The 17,663-nt window shown below is 48.9% G+C and overlaps 1 protein-coding gene across 3 annotated transcripts in view; it reads right to left on the bottom strand.

Annotated features, from left to right (window-relative positions):
- Positions 1–17,663, bottom strand: part of ctc1 (CTS telomere maintenance complex component 1) — a 52,423-nt gene that overhangs the window by 15,848 nt on the left and 18,912 nt on the right. For 2 of the 3 annotated variants that reach the window (XM_038731585.1, XM_038731584.1), the window contains 5 exons: positions 17,550–17,596; positions 17,221–17,306; positions 14,983–15,118; positions 14,837–14,905; positions 14,260–14,419 (listed from right to left, as the gene is read on the bottom strand). In XM_038731585.1, coding sequence (XP_038587513.1) covers positions 14,260–14,419; positions 14,837–14,905; positions 14,983–15,118; positions 17,221–17,306; positions 17,550–17,596 — 498 coding nt within the window. Of the gene's footprint in view, positions 1–14,259; positions 14,420–14,836; positions 14,906–14,982; positions 15,151–17,220; positions 17,307–17,549; positions 17,597–17,663 lie in introns of those variants that run through there. The other variant, XR_005446149.1, reaches the window with a different exon arrangement.

Here is a 17,663-nt window from a genome sequence, read left to right as displayed (position 1 = left end):
GTGAATTACAGAGTCCTGTAGCGCCCCCTACAGGCAGCAGAGCTCATTACTACAGTCTGAACCACAGAGCGGCTGAATTACAGAGTCCTGTAGCGCCCCCTACAGGCCGCAGAGCTCATTACTACAGTCTGAACCACAGAGCGAGTGAATTACAGAGTCCTGTAGCGCCCCCTACAGGCCGCAGACCTCATTACTACAGTCTGAACCACAGAGCGAGTGAATTACAGAGTCCTGTAGCGCCCCCTACAGGCAGCAGAGCTCATTACTACAGTCTGAACCACAGAGCGAGTGAATTACAGAGTCCTGTAGCGCCCCCTACAGGCCGCAGAGCTCATTACTACAGTCTGAACCACAGAGCGAGTGAATTACAGAGTCCTGTAGCGCCCCCTACAGGCCGCAGAGCTCATTACTACAGTCTGAACCACAGAGCGAGTGAATTACAGAGTCCTGTAGCGCCCCCTACAGGCAGCAGAGCTCATTACTACAGTCTGAACCACAGAGCGAGTGAATTACAGAGTCCTGTAGCGCCCCCTACAGGCCGCAGAGCTCATTACTACAGTCTGAACCACAGAGCGGCTGAATCACAGAGTCCTGTAGCGCCCCCTACAGGCCTGTTACGGCCGCCGCTGGCTGCCTTAGAGTAGTTGTGTTTTGGAGTTCTCTGAGCTGTATGCAAATCCCCACGGCAAGCACCTGTCGAGGATTGGTTCCCCTGGACCTGGAACCACCCACTTCCTGGTTGCTGTTTGCTGGCGTCTGATTGGTGTGACCGAGGATCCTACCGAACCTGCCAACCAGAACTCACCAATCAACACCAGCTGGCCTACAAATAGTTTGTGTTCCTGCAGTTCGAGGCGACTGTGAGCCAGTGATCAGTTCGCCTTGTTGTTGGTTGTCTACCCCTGTGAATGTCTTGAGTGTTTAAATCTGATCTGTCTGTTGGTTGCCGGCTTAAGTGACTCTTGTCAGTAAAAACCTTTGTGAGCTACAGAATGTAAGAGGCACCCTTTAAGGGGAAAATTGTTTGTTTGGTTACACTACATTCCTGTACAGCATGTAGGTACTGACCTCCTTTTGTTAAGTGTTTTATTGTCAGTACCTACATAGCCTCCTTTTGTTGTGTGTTTTTTTTGAAGACCACTCATTTAATTAAACTTTGACTCAACCTGAATTCAGTTGTCCTTACCACCTTAATTTAACCCAAATACCTTGTTACTGCCCTACCCTAACGAGCTGGGTTGTAACAAAAGTGGGGGCTCGTCCAGGATTTGAATAAAAATTGTGTATTTGGTAATTGTAGCTGGATACTGGAATCTGGACTGTCAAAGTTTAATTGTTTGAGAGTTTGTTGAGCTCCCTCTTTGACAAGTAGGTAAGTGACTGTCTGCCTCGGGGAGTCCTGCTGGTTACTGAGCACGATGGCAGAAAAATTTAGTTTAGAAAAATTTGTAACACATCCTACTCTTGAACAAATACACAGATGTAGAAAGGATGATTTGGTGGAGATAGCTACTCACTTCAACATCCCCCTTATCAGGTCCATGCTTAAAAAAGAAATTAGGGAACGGGTGACTGGTGGATTGGAGGAACAAGGTGTGATTAGTGTAACAGAGCAGTTGGAGTCTGTGTCTCTCCCCAGTTCCTCAGCAGAAGCCGGGGTTTGGCCCGAGTACTGAGACGCCCTCAGGCTCTGGGAAAGTCTACAAGGCAGGGGAGCGAGCAAAGACCCCGTTTACTCTGCCTAAGTACGACCCTTCCCCACCGAGCAGTACTGGCCATACTGAGGCCAGGTTAAAGGTCCGCCTGGCTCGGCTGCAGTTGGAAGCTCATGAGCGGGAGGCGCAAGCCCAGCTCCAGCTCCAGTTGGAAATGAGGAAGATTGAACTGCAAGCTGAGACTGAGAGGGCAGTGAGACTGAGACAGCTCGAGCTTGAGACTTCTGATACAGGACGGAGTGCTCCTAGAGGCTCAGGTATGTCACCACCTTCCACCACTTCCACCAGCTTCCCCAACGTAGCGTTTGATATCAGTAAGCATTTGGCTATGGTACCTGTATTTCGGGATAATGAAGTTGACTCCTATTTCAATGTATTTGAAAGGATTGCGGCTGCCTTACAATGGCCACGTGAAGTATGGACACTTCTGCTTCAGTGTAAAATGCATGGTAAAGCGCAGGATGCCATGGCCGCACTCCCCGTTAAAGATAGCTTAGATTACGAAATCGTTAAGACAGCTATCTTACATGCCTATGAACTTGTGCCTGAAGCGTACCGGCAGAAGTTTCGAGGTCACAAGAAAACTCTACTCAGACCTATGTTGAGTTTGCCCGTGAGAAGGGAACTCTATTTGATAAATGGTGCACAACATGTAAGGTAAATGACGTCAATGCCTTGAGAGAACTGATCCTGCTAGAGGACTTCAAGAACTGTTTATCTGAGCGTATTGTTGTATACTTGAATGAACAGAAAGTGAGCACACTTTCTGCTGCTGCTGTCCTGGCAGATGAGTATGTGTTAACTCATAAGTCTGTTTTTCCTCCAGTCTCTGCTGTTTCGCATCTCCCTTCTCCTCCTAGACCATCAAAACCACGTGGGCTTAAAGAGGAACGGGAGTGCTATTACTGTCACCAAGTTGGCCATGTCATTGCAAATTGCTTGACACTAAAACGCAGAGAGCAGTCCTCACGCTCTGTTCAACCAAAAGGGGTAGGACTGATTAAAGCAGATCGTGGGGTGAACACTTACTTGTCTGACCAGAAAATTGATGACTGTTTTAAGCCATTCATGTTTGATGCCTTTGTGTCACTGACTGGGAGTCAGCTGATAAACGCCCAATATGTGCTTTGAGAGATACTGCATGTTCGCAATCTGTAATCCTTTCTTCAGTTTTGCCTTTCTCTGATAGCTCTGCCTGTCACTACAGTTCTGTTCTTAGGGGAGTTGAGATGGGTTACGTGCCACGACCAGTGCACCGCGTCCATATTCAGTCCTCCCTGGCTACTGGTTTCTTCCCAGTAGCGGTTTGTACTGAACTGCCAATCCCCGGTATCATGCTCCTGATGGGGAACGATATTGCGGGAGGTAAGGTAACTCCCACATTAGAAGTTCTGGATCGCCCTCAGTGTGATGGGATCCAGACCTCAGATCAGACCCCCCCGAATGTGTTTCCTGCATGCGCTGTAACTCGCGCACGCTCCCATGACATTAGCCCCGATGACTATGAAGCATCATTGCGTGACAGTTTGTTCCTGTCACTTTTTTCAGGTGACACAGAAAGCGAGAAAGAGGTTGAGAGCTCCGTATTACCAACCCAGGACGAGTCTGCTAATCAAAGGCCCCCGGCTGGCCCGGAACTGCCGTCCGCTGGAGAAGCGGCATTTCCAGTCAACCGAGCGCGCTTGAGCCAGATGCAGAAAGCAGACCCGACCCTAAAAGGGTGCTTTTCCAAGGTGGTGAGTAATGACAAAGCAAGGGGTGAGAAAGTAGCATATGTTATGGATGGTGAGATGCTGTTACGTAAATGGTCTTCCTTCGTAACTGGCGATTCTGACTGTGACTCTGTTTATCAGATAGTTGTTCCTGCCGGATGCCGCCAACAGGTGTTGTCAGTGGCACATGAGAGTAAGTGGGCAGGACATTTGGGCATAACCAAAACATACCAAGCCATCCTCCGTCATTTCTATTGGCCAGGTCTAAAGTCTGATGTTTCTAAACACTGCCGTGCGTGCCATGTGTGTCAGGTTGTCGGGAAACCTAATCAGACTGTCCCCCCCGCCCTTTAAATCCCATTCCTGTGATAGCAGAGCCCTTTGAGCGGGTGATTATTGACTGTGTTGGCCCTCTACCTCGAACTAAAAGTGGTAATCAGTACTTATTGACTATTATGTGCGCCGCCACTTGTTACCCAGAGGCTATTCCGCTCCGGTCGATAACCGCTACTGCCGTAGTAAAGGTTTTACTGAAGTTTTTCTCTACGTTTGGATTGCCGCGGGTGATCCAGACCGATCAGGGCTCTAATTTTAAGTCTGGTCTCTTCAGACAGGTACTCAAGAGTTTGAGTGTGCATCACATTGTGTCCTCGGCGTATCACCCCCAGTCGCAAGGAGCTTTAGAACGATGGCATCAGACACTAAAGTCGATGCTCAGAAAATACTGTGTGGAGACAGAGAAACAGTGGGACGAGGGAGTTCCCTTTGTCCTATTTGCGGCTCGTGATGCTGTGCAGGAGTCTATTGGCTTTAGTCCTGCACAGCTTGTTTTTGGCCACACGCCCCGTGGGCCGCTTAAGTTGCTGCATGACCAGTTCCTGTCATGTGAGTCTTTGCCCAAAAGGCATGCGTTAGACTACGTTACCCAGTTCCAGGAGCGTCTGCAACGAGTCAACGCCCTCGCTAGAGCCACCCTCCGTGAGTCTCAATCAGCTATGAAGCGCTATTATGATCGTGCTGCCACATCCCGCAGGTTTGAGGTGGGAGATAAAGTTTTGGTGCTACTGCCCACCACCAGCTCAGTCTTCACAGCTAAATTCTCCGGTCCGTATGTCATTAAGGAGCGTCTTAGTGACACTGATTATGTGCTTTGTACCCCGGACAGAAGGCGCAAAACTAGAGTCTGTCACATAAACCTGTTAAAAGGCTACCAGTCCTGCGAGGACAAGGTTAGCCCTGATGTGCCCTCGGCAGCAAACCCATAAGAAGCTAAAGCCGCTGCCATCATTGTGACAGAGCCTGTGGGAACTCTCCACGGAGATGATCCACAAATGCGCGTCTCTTTACATCCGCCTGTCCGCCTCCCAAATTCAGAAATGCTTGCACACCTGCCATGTCATTTGCAGCATTTAACTACTGAACAGCAACATGATCTTGAAGGCCTCATCGGCCGGTACCATTGTCTATTTGGTGATATTCCAACCTGCACGTCTGTTTTACAACATGACATAGAGGTAAAAGATGCGCGCCCTATAAAACAACATGCTTACCGTGCCAATCAAAATAAACGTCACTTGATGAAACAGGAGGTAGAGTACCTCTTGCAAAATGGGCTAGCTTCCACTAGTTCCAGTCCGTGGAGTTCTCCGTGCTTACTAGAGGCTAAATCCGATGGCTCCCCTCCGTTCATCACAGATTTCCGCAAAGTAAATGCGGTTACTGTCAAAGACTCATACCCTCTCCCACGCATGGAGGATTGTATCGATAACCTGGGCACCGCAAAATTCGTTAGCAAGTTAGACTTGCTGAAAGGTTATTGGCAGGTACCTTTAACGGACCGTGCCAGAGAAATCTCCGCATTCGTCACTCCCGACCATTTCTGTCAATACAATGTGATGGCGTTTGGAATGTGTAACGCGCCTGCAACATTCCAGAGATTAGTTAACATTGTATTATCTGGTTTGCCAAACTGCAATGCATACCTTGATGACTTAATCGTTTATGCAGACACCTGGGAGAAGCACATGTGCGTATTAGAGCAGGTTTTTGACCACCTGGCCTGTGCTAACCTGACTCTAAATTTGGCCAAATGCGAATTTGGAAAAGCCACCGTCACCTATCTTGGACAGCAGGTTGGGCAGGGACAAGTGCGCCCTGTTGAGGCCAAGGTTGTTGCCATCAGGGACTGCCCTGTTCCCACGACCCGGAAAGCCCTGCGCCAGTTTCTGGGGATGGCTGGATACTACAGGAGGTACTGCCGCAACTTCTCCAGTATCGCCTCCCCACTCACAAGTTTGCTCAGCACCAAGGTGGATTACGTATGGACCCCAGAATGCCAGGTAGCATTTGATAGTGTAAAGACCTTATGTCACACACCTGTGCTCGCTGCCCCTGACTTTACCGCTCCCTTCAAGCTTGAGGTAGACGCCAGTGCAGTGGGCGCTGGTGCTGTCCTGTTACAGGAAGGGGAGGATGGTATTGACCATCCTGTTGCTTACTTTTCCCGCAAGTTCAACCGACACCAGATAAATTATTCCACCATTGAAAAGGAAGCCCTTGCTCTGTTGTTAGCACTACAGCACTTTGAGGTCTATGTTGGGTCTACTCCTCTGCCTGTTGTTGTGTTCACTGATCATAATCCCCTTGTTTTTCTGTCTCGCATGTTTAACCACAACCAGCGACTCATGCGATGGGCACTGGTGGTTCAGGACTTCAACCTCGACATCCGACATAAGAAGGGGTCTGAAAATGTGCTAGCTGATGCTTTGTCGAGACTGTGGAGATTAGCTAAGTTAGTAGCTTTATTGCCAAGCCACGGGGGCTTGTAATTTAAGGGGGGGAGTGTTACGGCCGCCGCTGGCTGCCTTAGAGTAGTTGTGTTTTGGAGTTCTCTGAGCTGTATGCAAATCCCCACGGCAAGCACCTGTCGAGGATTGGTTCCCCTGGACCTGGAACCACCCACTTCCTGGTTGCTGTTTGCTGGCGTCTGATTGGTGTGACCGAGGATCCTACCGAACCTGCCAACCAGAACTCACCAATCAACACCAGCTGGCCTACAAATAGTTTGTGTTCCTGCAGTTCGAGGCGACTGTGAGCCAGTGATCAGTTCGCCTTGTTGTTGGTTGTCTACCCCTGTGAATGTCTTGAGTGTTTAAATCTGATCTGTCTGTTGGTTGCCGGCTTAAGTGACTCTTGTCAGTAAAAACCTTTGTGAGCTACAGAATGTAAGAGGCACCCTTTAAGGGGGAAAATTGTTTGTTTGGTTACACTACATTCCTGTACAGCATGTAGGTACTGACCTCCTTTTGTTAAGTGTTTTATTGTCAGTACCTACATAGCCTCCTTTTGTTGTGTGTTTTTTTTGAAGACCACTCATTTAATTAAACTTTGACTCAACCTGAATTCAGTTGTCCTTACCACCTTAATTTAACCCAAATACCTTGTTACTGCCCTACCCTAACGAGCTGGGTTGTAACAAGGCCGCAGAGCTCATTACTAAAGTCTGAACCACAGAGCGGCTGAATTACAGAGTCCTGTAGCGCCCCCTACAGGCCGCAGAGCTCATTACTACAGTCTGAACCACAGAGCGAGTGAATTACAGAGTCCTGTAGCGCCCCCTACAGGCCGCAGAGCTCATTACTACAGTCTGAACCACAGAGCGAGTGAATTACAGAGTCCTGTAGCGCCCCCTACAGGCCGCAGAGCTCATTACTACAGTCTGAACCACAGAGCGAGTGAATTACAGAGTCCTGTAGCGCCCCCTACAGGCCGCAGAGCTCATTACTACAGTCTGAACCACAGAGCGGCTGAATTACAGAGTCCTGTAGCGCCCCCTACAGGCCGCAGAGCTCATTACTACAGTCTGAACCACAGAGCGAGTGAATTACAGAGTCCTGTAGCGCCCCCTACAGGCCGCAGAGCTCATTACTACAGTCTGAACCACAGAGCGAGTGAATTACAGAGTCCTGTAGCGCCCCTACAGGCCGCAGTGCTCATTACTACAGTCTGAACCACAGAGCGAGTGAATTACAGAGTCCTGTTGCGCCCCCTACAGGCCGCAGAGCTCATTACTACAGTCTGAACCACAGAGCGAGTGAATTACAGAGTCCTGTAGCGCCCCCTACAGGCCGCAGAGCTCATTACTACAGTCTGAACCACAGAGCGAGTGAATTACAGAGTCCTGTAGCGCCCCCTACAGGCCGCAGAGCTCATTACTACAGTCTGAACCACAGAGCGGCTGAATTACAGAGTCCTGTAGCGCCCCCTACAGGCCGCAGACCTCATTACTACAGTCTGAACCACAGAGCGGCTGAATTACAGAGTCCTGTAGCGCCCCCTACAGGCCGCAGAGCTCATTACTACAGTCTGAACCACAGAGCGGCTGAATTACAGAGTCCTGTAGCGCCCCCTACAGGCCGCAGACCTCATTACTACAGTCTGAACCACAGAGCGAGTGAATTACAGAGTCCTGTAGCGCCCCCTACAGGCCGCAGAGCTCATTACTACAGTCTGAACCACAGAGCGAGTGAATTACAGAGTCCTGTAGCGCCCCCTACAGGCCGCAGAGCTCATTACTAAAGTCTGAACCACAGAGCGGCTGAATTACAGAGTCCTGTAGCGCCCCCTACAGGCCGCAGAGCTCATTACTACAGTCTGAACCACAGAGCGAGTGAATTACAGAGTCCTGTAGCGCCCCCTACAGGCCGCAGAGCTCATTACTAAAGTCTGAACCACAGAGCGGCTGAATTACAGAGTCCTGTAGCGCCCCCTACAGGCCGCAGACCTCATTACTACAGTCTGAACCACAGAGCGAGTGAATTACAGAGTCCTGTAGCGCCCCCTACAGGCCGCAGAGCTCATTACTAAAGTCTGAACCACAGAGCGGCTGAATTACAGAGTCCTGTAGCGCCCCCTACAGGCCGCAGACCTCATTACTACAGTCTGAACCACAGAGCGAGTGAATTACAGAGTCCTGTAGCGCCCCCTACAGGCCGCAGAGCTCATTACTACAGTCTGAACCACAGAGCGAGTGAATTACAGAGTCCTGTAGCGCCCCCTACAGGCCGCAGAGCTCATTACTACAGTCTGAACCACAGAGCGAGTGAATTACAGAGTCCTGTAGCGCCCCCTACAGGCCGCAGAGCTCATTACTACAGTCTGAACCACAGAGCGAGTGAATTACAGAGTCCTGTAGCGCCCCCTACAGGCCGCAGTGCTCATTACTACAGACTGAACCACAGAGCGAGTGAATTACAGAGTCCTGTAGCGCCCCCTACAGGCCGCAGACCTCATTACTACAGTCTGAACCACAGAGCGAGTGAATTACAGAGTCCTGTAGCGCCCCCTACAGGCCGCAGAGCTCATTACTACAGTCTGAACCACAGAGCGGCTGAATTACAGAGTCCTGTAGCGCCCCCTACAGGCCGCAGAGCTCATTACTACAGTCTGAACCACAGAGCGAGTGAATTACAGAGTCCTGTAGCGCCCCCTACAGGCCGCAGAGCTCTTTACTACAGTCTGAACCACAGAGCGAGTGAATAACAGAGTCCTGTAGAGCCCCCTACAGGCCGCAGAGCTCATTACTACAGTCTGAACCACAGAGCGAGTGAATTACAGAGTCCTGTAGCGCCCCCTACAGGCCGCAGAGCTCATTACTACAGTCTGAACCACAGAGCGAGTGAATTACAGAGTCCTGTAGCGCCCCCTACAGGCCGCAGAGCTCATTACTACAGTCTGAACCACAGAGCGAGTGAATTACAGAGTCCTGTAGAGCCCCCTACAGGCCGCAGAGCTCATTACTACAGTCTGAACCACAGAGCGAGTGAATTACAGAGTCCTGTAGCGCCCCCTACAGGCCGCAGACCTCATTACTACAGTCTGAACCACAGAGCGAGTGAATTACAGAGTCCTGTAGCGCCCCCTACAGGCCGCAGACCTCATTACTACAGTCTGAACCACAGAGCGAGTGAATTACAGAGTCCTGTAGCGCCCCCTACAGGCCGCAGAGCTCATTACTACAGTCTGAACCACAGAGCGAGTGAATAACAGAGTCCTGTAGCGCCCCCTACAGGCCTCAGAGCTCATTACTACAGTCTGAACCACAGAGCGAGTGAATTACAGAGTCCTGTAGCGCCCCCTACAGGCCGCAGAGCTCATTAATACAGTCTGAACCACAGAGCGAGTGAATAACAGAGTCCTGTAGCGCCCCCTACAGGCCGCAGAGCTCATTACTACAGTCTGAACCACAGAGCGAGTGAATTACAGAGTCCTGTAGCGCCCCCTACAGGCCGCAGAGCTCATTACTACAGTCTGAACCACAGAGCGAGTGAATTACAGAGGCCTGTAGCGCCCCCTACAGGCCGCAGAGCTCATTACTACAGTCTGAACCACAGAGCGAGTGAATTACAGAGTCCTGTAACGCCCCCTACAGGCCGCAGAGCTCATTACTACAGACTGAACCACAGAGCGGCTGAATTACAGAGTCCTGTAGCGCCCCCTGCAGGCCGCAGAGCTCATTACTACAGTCTGAACCACAGAGCGAGTGAATTACAGAGTCCTGTAGCGCCCCCTACAGGCCGCAGAGCTCATTACTACAGTCTGAACCACAGAGCGAGTGAATTACAGAGGCCTGTAGCGCCCCCTACAGGCCGCAGAGCTCATTACTACAGTCTGAACCACAGAGCGAGTGAATTACAGAGGCCTGTAGCGCCCCCTACAGGCCGCAGAGCTCATTACTACAGTCTGAACCACAGAGCGAGTGAATAACAGAGTCCTGTAGCGCCCCCTACAGGCCGCAGAGCTCATTACTACAGACTGAACCATAGAGCGGCTGAATTACAGAGTCCTGTAGCGCCCCCTGCAGGCCGCAGACCTCATTACTACAGTCTGAACCACAGAGCGAGTGAATTACAGAGTCCTGTAGCGCCCCCTACAGGCCGCAGAGCTCATTACTACAGTCTGAACCATAGAGCGGCTGAATTACAGAGTCCTGTAGCGCCCCCTACAGGCCGCAGAGCTCATTACTACAGTCTGAACCACAGAGCGAGTGAATTACAGAGGCCTCTAGCGCCCCCTACAGGCCGCAGAGCTCATTACTACAGTCTGAACCACAGAGCGAGTGAATTACAGAGGCCTGTAGCGCCCCCTACAGGCCGCAGAGCTCATTACTGCAGTCTGAACCACAGAGCGGCTGAATTACAGAGGCCTGTAGCGCCCCCTACAGGCCGCAGAGCTCATTACTACAGTCTGAACCACAGAGCGAGTGAATAACAGAGTCCTGTAGCGCCCCCTACAGGCCGCAGAGCTCATTACTACAGTCTGAACCACAGAGCGAGTGAATTACAGAGTCCTGTAGCGCCCCCTACAGGCCGCAGAGCTCATTACTACAGTCTGAACCACAGAGCGAGTGAATTACAGAGTCCTGTAGCGCCCCCTACAGGCCGCAGAGCTCATTACTACAGTCTGAACCACAGAGCGAGTGAATTACAGAGTCCTGTAGCGCCCCCTACAGGCCTCAGAGCTCATTACTACAGTCTGAACCACAGAGCGAGTGAATTACAGAGTCCTGTAGCGCCCCCTACAGGCCGCAGAGCTCATTACTACAGTCTGAACCACAGAGCGAGTGAATTACAGAGTCCTGTAGAGCCCCCTACAGGCCGCAGAGCTCATTACTACAGTCTGAACCACAGAGCGAGTGAATAACAGAGTCCTGTAGAGCCCCCTACAGGCCGCAGAGCTCATTACTACAGTCTGAACCACAGAGCGAGTGAATTACAGAGTCCTGTAGAGCCCCCTACAGGCCGCAGAGCTCATTACTACAGTCTGAACCACAGAGCGAGTGAATTACAGAGTCCTGTAGCGCCCCCTACAGGCCGCAGAGCTCATTAATACAGTCTGAACCACAGAGCGAGTGAATAACAGAGTCCTGTAGCGCCCCCTACAGGCCGCAGACCTCATTACTACAGTCTGAACCACAGAGCGAGTGAATTACAGAGTCCTGTAGCGCCCCCTACAGGCCGCAGAGCTCATTACTACAGTCTGAACCACAGAGCGAGTGAATAACAGAGTCCTGTAGAGCCCCCTACAGGCCGCAGACCTCATTACTACAGTCTGAACCACAGAGCGAGTGAATTACAGAGTCCTGTAGCGCCCCCTACAGGCCGCAGAGCTCATTACTACAGTCTGAACCACAGAGCGAGTGAATAACAGAGTCCTGTAGAGCCCCCTACAGGCCGCAGAGCTCATTACTACAGTCTGAACCACAGAGCGAGTGAATTACAGAGTCCTGTAGCGCCCCCTACAGGCCGCAGAGCTCATTACTACAGTCTGAACCACAGAGCGAGTGAATAACAGAGTCCTGTAGCGCCCCCTACAGGCCGCAGACCTCATTACTACAGTCTGAACCACAGAGCGAGTGAATTACAGAGTCCTGTAGAGCCCCCTACAGGCCGCAGAGCTCATTACTACAGTCTGAACCACAGAGCGAGTGAATGTTCTCTTCCTACAGTTTAACTGTAAAAATAAAACTATAAAACAGGATCCAATCACAGAAATTCACCTGAAGTAGGCGTCAGAGGACTCGTTCACATCCACACTGTGTGTGTATTTATGTATCTACACATGGATGCTGGTACACGAGTTTAATATACACATATATTTAAGCAGTAGACAGCAGTAGAGTACAGTAAAGTAGAGTGCAGTACAATGCATTAGACAGCAGTAGAGTACAGTAGAGTAAAGTAGAGTGCAGTAGAATGCAGTAGACAGCAGAAGAATACAGTAGACAGCAGTAGAGTACAGTAGAGTAAAGTAGAGTGCAGTAGAATACAGTAGACAGCAGTAGAATACAGTAGAGTAAAGTAGAGTGCAGTACAATGCATTAGACAGCAGTAGAGTACAGTAGAGTAAAGTAGAGTGCAGTAGAATGCAGTAGACAGCAGAAGAATACAGTAGACAGCAGTAGAGTACAGTAGAGTAAAGTAGAGTGCAGTAGAATACAGTAGACAGCAGTAGAGTACAGTAGAGTAAAGTAGAGTGCAGTAGAATGCAGTAGACAGCAGTAGAGTACAGTAGAGTAAAGTAGAGTGCAGTAGAATACAGTAGACAGCAGTAGAGTACAGTAGAGTAAAGTAGAGTGCAGTACAATGCATTAGACAGCAGTAGAATACAGTAGAGTAAAGTAGAGTGCAGTACAATGCATTAGACACCAGTAGAGTAAAGTAGAGTGCAGTAGAATGCAGTAGACAGCAGAAGAATACAGTAGACAGGAGTAGAGTACAGTAGAGTAAAGTAGAGTGCAGTAGAATACAGTAGAAAGCAGTAGAGTACAGTAGAGTAAAGTAGAGTGCAGTAGAATGCAGTAGAGTACAGTAGAATACAGTAGAGTGCAGTAGAATACAGTAGAGTACAGTAGAGTAAAGTAGAGTGCAGTAGAGTACAGTAGAGTAAAGTAGAGTGCAGTAGAATACAGTAGAGTACAGTAGAGTAAAGTAGAGTGCAGTAGAATACAGTAGAGTACAGTAGAGTGCAGTAGAGTACAGTAGAGTAAAGTAGAGTGCAGTAGAATGCAGTAGACAGCAGAAGAATACAGTAGACAGCAGTAGAGTACAGTAGAGTAAAGTAGAGTGCAGTAGAATGCAGTAGACAGCAGAAGAATACAGTAGACAGCAGTAGAGTACAGTAGAGTAAAGTAGAGTGCAGTAGAATACAGTAGACAGCAGTAGAATACAGTAGAGTAAAGTAGAGTGCAGTACAATGCATTAGACAGCAGTAGAGTACAGTAGAGTAAAGTAGAGTGCAGTAGAATGCAGTAGACAGCAGAAGAATACAGTAGACAGCAGTAGAGTACAGTAGAGTAAAGTAGAGTGCAGTAGAATACAGTAGACAGCAGTAGAGTACAGTAGAGTAAAGTAGAGTGCAGTAGAATGCAGTAGACAGCAGTAGAGTACAGTAGAGTAAAGTAGAGTGCAGTAGAATACAGTAGACAGCAGTAGAGTACAGTAGAGTAAAGTAGAGTGCAGTACAATGCATTAGACAGCAGTAGAATACAGTAGAGTAAAGTAGAGTGCAGTACAATGCATTAGACACCAGTAGAGTAAAGTAGAGTGCAGTAGAATGCAGTAGACAGCAGAAGAATACAGTAGACAGGAGTAGAGTACAGTAGAGTAAAGTAGAGTGCAGTAGAATACAGTAGAAAGCAGTAGAGTACAGTAGAGTACAGTAGAGTGCAGTAGAATGCAGTAGACAGCAGTAGAGTACAGTAGAGTGCAGTAGACAGCAGTAGAGTACAGTAGAGTGCAGTAGAGTGCAGTAGACAGCAGTAGAGTACAGTAGAGTAGAATACAGTACAGTGCAGTAGAGTGCAGTAGAGTACAGTAGAGTGCAGTAGAATACAGTAGAGTACAGTAGAGTGCAGTAGAATGCAGTAGAGTACAGTAGAGTAAAGTAGAGTGCAGTAGAATACAGTAGAGTACAGTAGAGTGCAGTAGACAGCAGTAGAGTGCAGTAGACAGCAGTAGAGTGCAGTAGAGTGCAGTAGAATGCAGTAGAGTACAGTAGAGTAAAGTAGAGTGCAGTAGAATACAGTAGAGTACAGTAGAGTGCAGTAGACAGCAGTAGAGTGCAGTAGACAGCAGTAGAGTGCAGTAGAGTGCAGTAGACAGCAGTAGAATGCAGTAGACAGCAGTAGAGTGCAGTAGAGTGCAGTAGAATGCAGTAGAATGCAGTAGAGTGCAGTAGAATGCAGTAGACAGCAGTAGAGTGCAGTAGAGTGCAGTAGAATGCAGTAGACAGCAGTAGAGCACAGTAGAGTACAGTAGAGTACAGTAAAGTACCTGTATGTACTGACTCCCACACAGTGAGCAGATCCACTGTAGCTGCAGGAACAGGAAACACACCACGTGACCTTTGACTCGACCCACGATGCACCTCTGCTCCCTGCTCACTGCCCACACACCCAGATGCATCATGGGAGCAGGAGGCGGCCGAGCGGCGCTGAGAGGAAACACAAACTCAACTGAGCTGACGGGTAAATAACTGCAGTACACACTTCCTGTCACATGATCACGGTTACCTCATATCTCCCAGACAGACGACGGTCACCGAGCTGACGGGTAAATAACTGCAGTACACACTTCCTGTCACATGATCACGGTTACCTCATATCTCCCAGACAGACGACGGTCACCGAGCTGACGGGTAAATAACTGCAGTACACACTTCCTGTCACATGATCACGTTACCTCGTATCTCCCAGACAGACGACGGTCACCGAGCTGACGGGTAAATAACTGCAGTACACACTTCCTGTCACATGATCACGTTACCTCGTATCTCCCAGACAGACGACGGTCACCGAGCTGACGGGTAAATAACTGCAGTACACACTTCCTGTCACATGATCACGGTTACCTCGTATCTCCCAGACAGACGACGGTCACCGAGCTGACGGGTAAATAACTGCAGTACACACTTCCTGTCCTGAAACACAGTAACAGTTATTAAACACGGCATTTAAACAGTAACGTACCTTTAAATCTAAAATGTGTGTGTGTTACCTGGACACTCTCCTCTGGAAAGCAGACAGCAGCAATGTGTTGCCAGGCAACAGGCCAGGAGGGTAGGGGGTGTGGCTTAAGTCCAGGTACACCAGGAGACTCCTGCCAGTCTGGTCGCACACTGTGAGACGCACACCTGCACACAGACAGACTCAGAGTGGACTCCACCTGTAGCAGTGAAACACACGACTGTGGACAGACTTTCAGCTTTCACGCCGAAAGATGGCGATCTCTGGCTTAACTTGACACACCTCTGTAACATCTAGGTTAATGAATGAGGATAAACGGGCTTTATTGTGAGCGTGTGAAGACGTGTCCTTACAGGCTGATCAATTTGTTTAACGAGGGACAAATAAACAGTCCGCTGGACTTTGGGGTCGATCCTCCAACGGGAGTCCTGCTCTACCCACTGAGCTAAACGTGCACACAAGGGTTTGAAATAATCTGACTGAAATAATGTTCTGGCCGTCACGTGACGGCCGGCTCGAAAAGAATTTGAACTTGCCGACCGCTGCTGTAGAGTGAAGCGAGCCGTCACTGGCTTTGTTTCCAGACTTTGATCATTTAGTTCTTTAGACAGCTGAACAGCTGACCGCCAGCGTTGGCCAGTAATATCGTTACTTTCCCCAGAAACTAGTACTGTAACTAATTACTTTTCTTAAACAGTAATATTATTATTAGTTACTAAGACAAGTAACGCTGCGTTACTGTTACTGAACACACCATTCTTGACGTGAATCCTTGACTGTGCTGCAGCTCAGCAGCACCGGACTGTGTTGTTCATGTCCGCTGATAGAAGAACGGAGAAGGAGGGCGTTCTGTCCACAGCTGGAAGTAGCTGCTGCCATTATTGTGTCACAGTCTAAGATGCAAAGAACATTGTCGTCTGTTGTGAACTCTGTGCGAGCAGCAAAAAGCTTTCAAACATTTCTACATCTGATTTATTGAAGCAGCGTGAAACTTACATTCTTACAATCATTCATTTAGCTGATGCTTTTATCCAAAGCAGCGAGGGGTTAAGTGTCTTGCTCAGGGACACATTGGTGGATTGGTCACAGCGGGGAATTGAACCCGGATCTCTCACACTACAGGCATGTGTAAAATACTGAATACTGCTCTTATAAACAGGCTACATGTGCAGAAAAACTGCTGTTTAAAAGTTGGGATTTACTTGCTTGATTTTTTTATTTCAGCCGGTGTCGTAAAGAAACGTTAGGCCGAGGCTGTATGCTCTGTAAAAACCATAGGTTACTCCTCGCTGCTGTTGAATATGATATTAGTTAAAAAGTCGGGAGAGAGGCTTTGTTTGGGGTGAAGGGGGGTGATCGTGGAAGCAGCGTTTCCCATAATCAGCCTATAATCTGGACATTTAGCAACGCGGACCGCTACATATTGATTATCTAATTTTTATACAGGGAGTATTTAAAATCATATTTGACTGAGGAGGACCTCCTCGCTCGCCCTCTTTCTCTCTCTGCTGAACGCCGCTGCACAAACCTGTCCCCGATAAAGTGGATCATTAATTATCACAGTTTTTAAGGTAAACATGTGCGCATGTTTACCAGTGTGCGCATGTTTACCAGTGTGCGCATGTTTACCAGTGTGCGCATGTTTACCAGTGTGCACATGTTTACCAGTGTGTACAGTGTGTACATGTTTACCAGTGTGTACATGTTTACCAGTGTGTACATGTTTACCAGTGTGTACATGTTTACCAGTGTGTACAGTGTGCACATGTTTACCAGTGTGTACATGTTTACCAGTGTGCACATGTTTACCAGTGTGCATATGTTTACCAGTGTGCACATGTTTACCTGTGTGTTTATGTTTACCTGTGTGCACGTTTACTTGTGTGTACATGTTTACCAGTGTGCACATGTTTACCTGTGTGCACATGTTTACCTGTGTGTTTATGTTTACCTGTGTGCACGTTTACTTGTGTGTACATGTTTACCAGTGTGCACATGTTTACCTGTGTGCACATGTTTACCTGTGTGCACGTTTACTTGTGTGCACATGTTTACCTGTGTGTACATGTTTACCAGTGTGTACATGTTTACCTGTGTGCACATGTTTACCTGTGTGCACATGTTTACCAGTGTGTACATGTTTACCTGTGTGTACATGTTTACCAGTGTGCACGTTTACCAGTGTGCACATGTTTACCTGTGTGTACATGTTTACCAGTGTGCACATGTTTACCTGTGTGTGCATGTTTACCAGTGTGTACATGTTTACCTGTGTGTTTGTCTCCAGAGTCACTCGTGCTGTCGTTCAGACCGATCCTGTCCGAGACCAGAGCCTGGAAACACACCAGCTCTGACCTGAACACACACACACAGATCACTACGAGGACTACAGAAGACCTGAAAACCACGTTAGAGTTTGTTCATCGTGAATCACTAAATCTTGAAGGAGTGTGTGTCTCCATGACGACTGCAGGGCGCTGCAACGGTTAATGTGCGGCGGCTTTATGAAGACACAGACTGAAATACTGGCATCAGCACCGAGACGTTAATTTGAACCACATGAGACAGACAGAAGTGACAGAAGAAGAAGATGTTTACCTGCAGTCCAACACACCAGAGACAGACAGGACTGTGGGCGAGAGAGCCTGTGGACACAGAGAGAGAGAGAGAGAGAGTCACCTCATGCTTTTCATCAACATCTCAGTCCAACAG

The sequence above is a fragment of the Micropterus salmoides genome, unplaced genomic scaffold (genome assembly GCF_014851395.1).
Source record: "Micropterus salmoides isolate LMB-PRFRI ecotype aquatic unplaced genomic scaffold, ASM1485139v1 Ms_hic_scaffold_2, whole genome shotgun sequence".
Lineage (NCBI taxonomy): Eukaryota > Metazoa > Chordata > Actinopteri > Centrarchiformes > Centrarchidae > Micropterus > Micropterus salmoides.
Note: the sequence above shows the minus strand (reverse complement) of the source record. Positions and strands in the feature narration are given on the sequence as shown.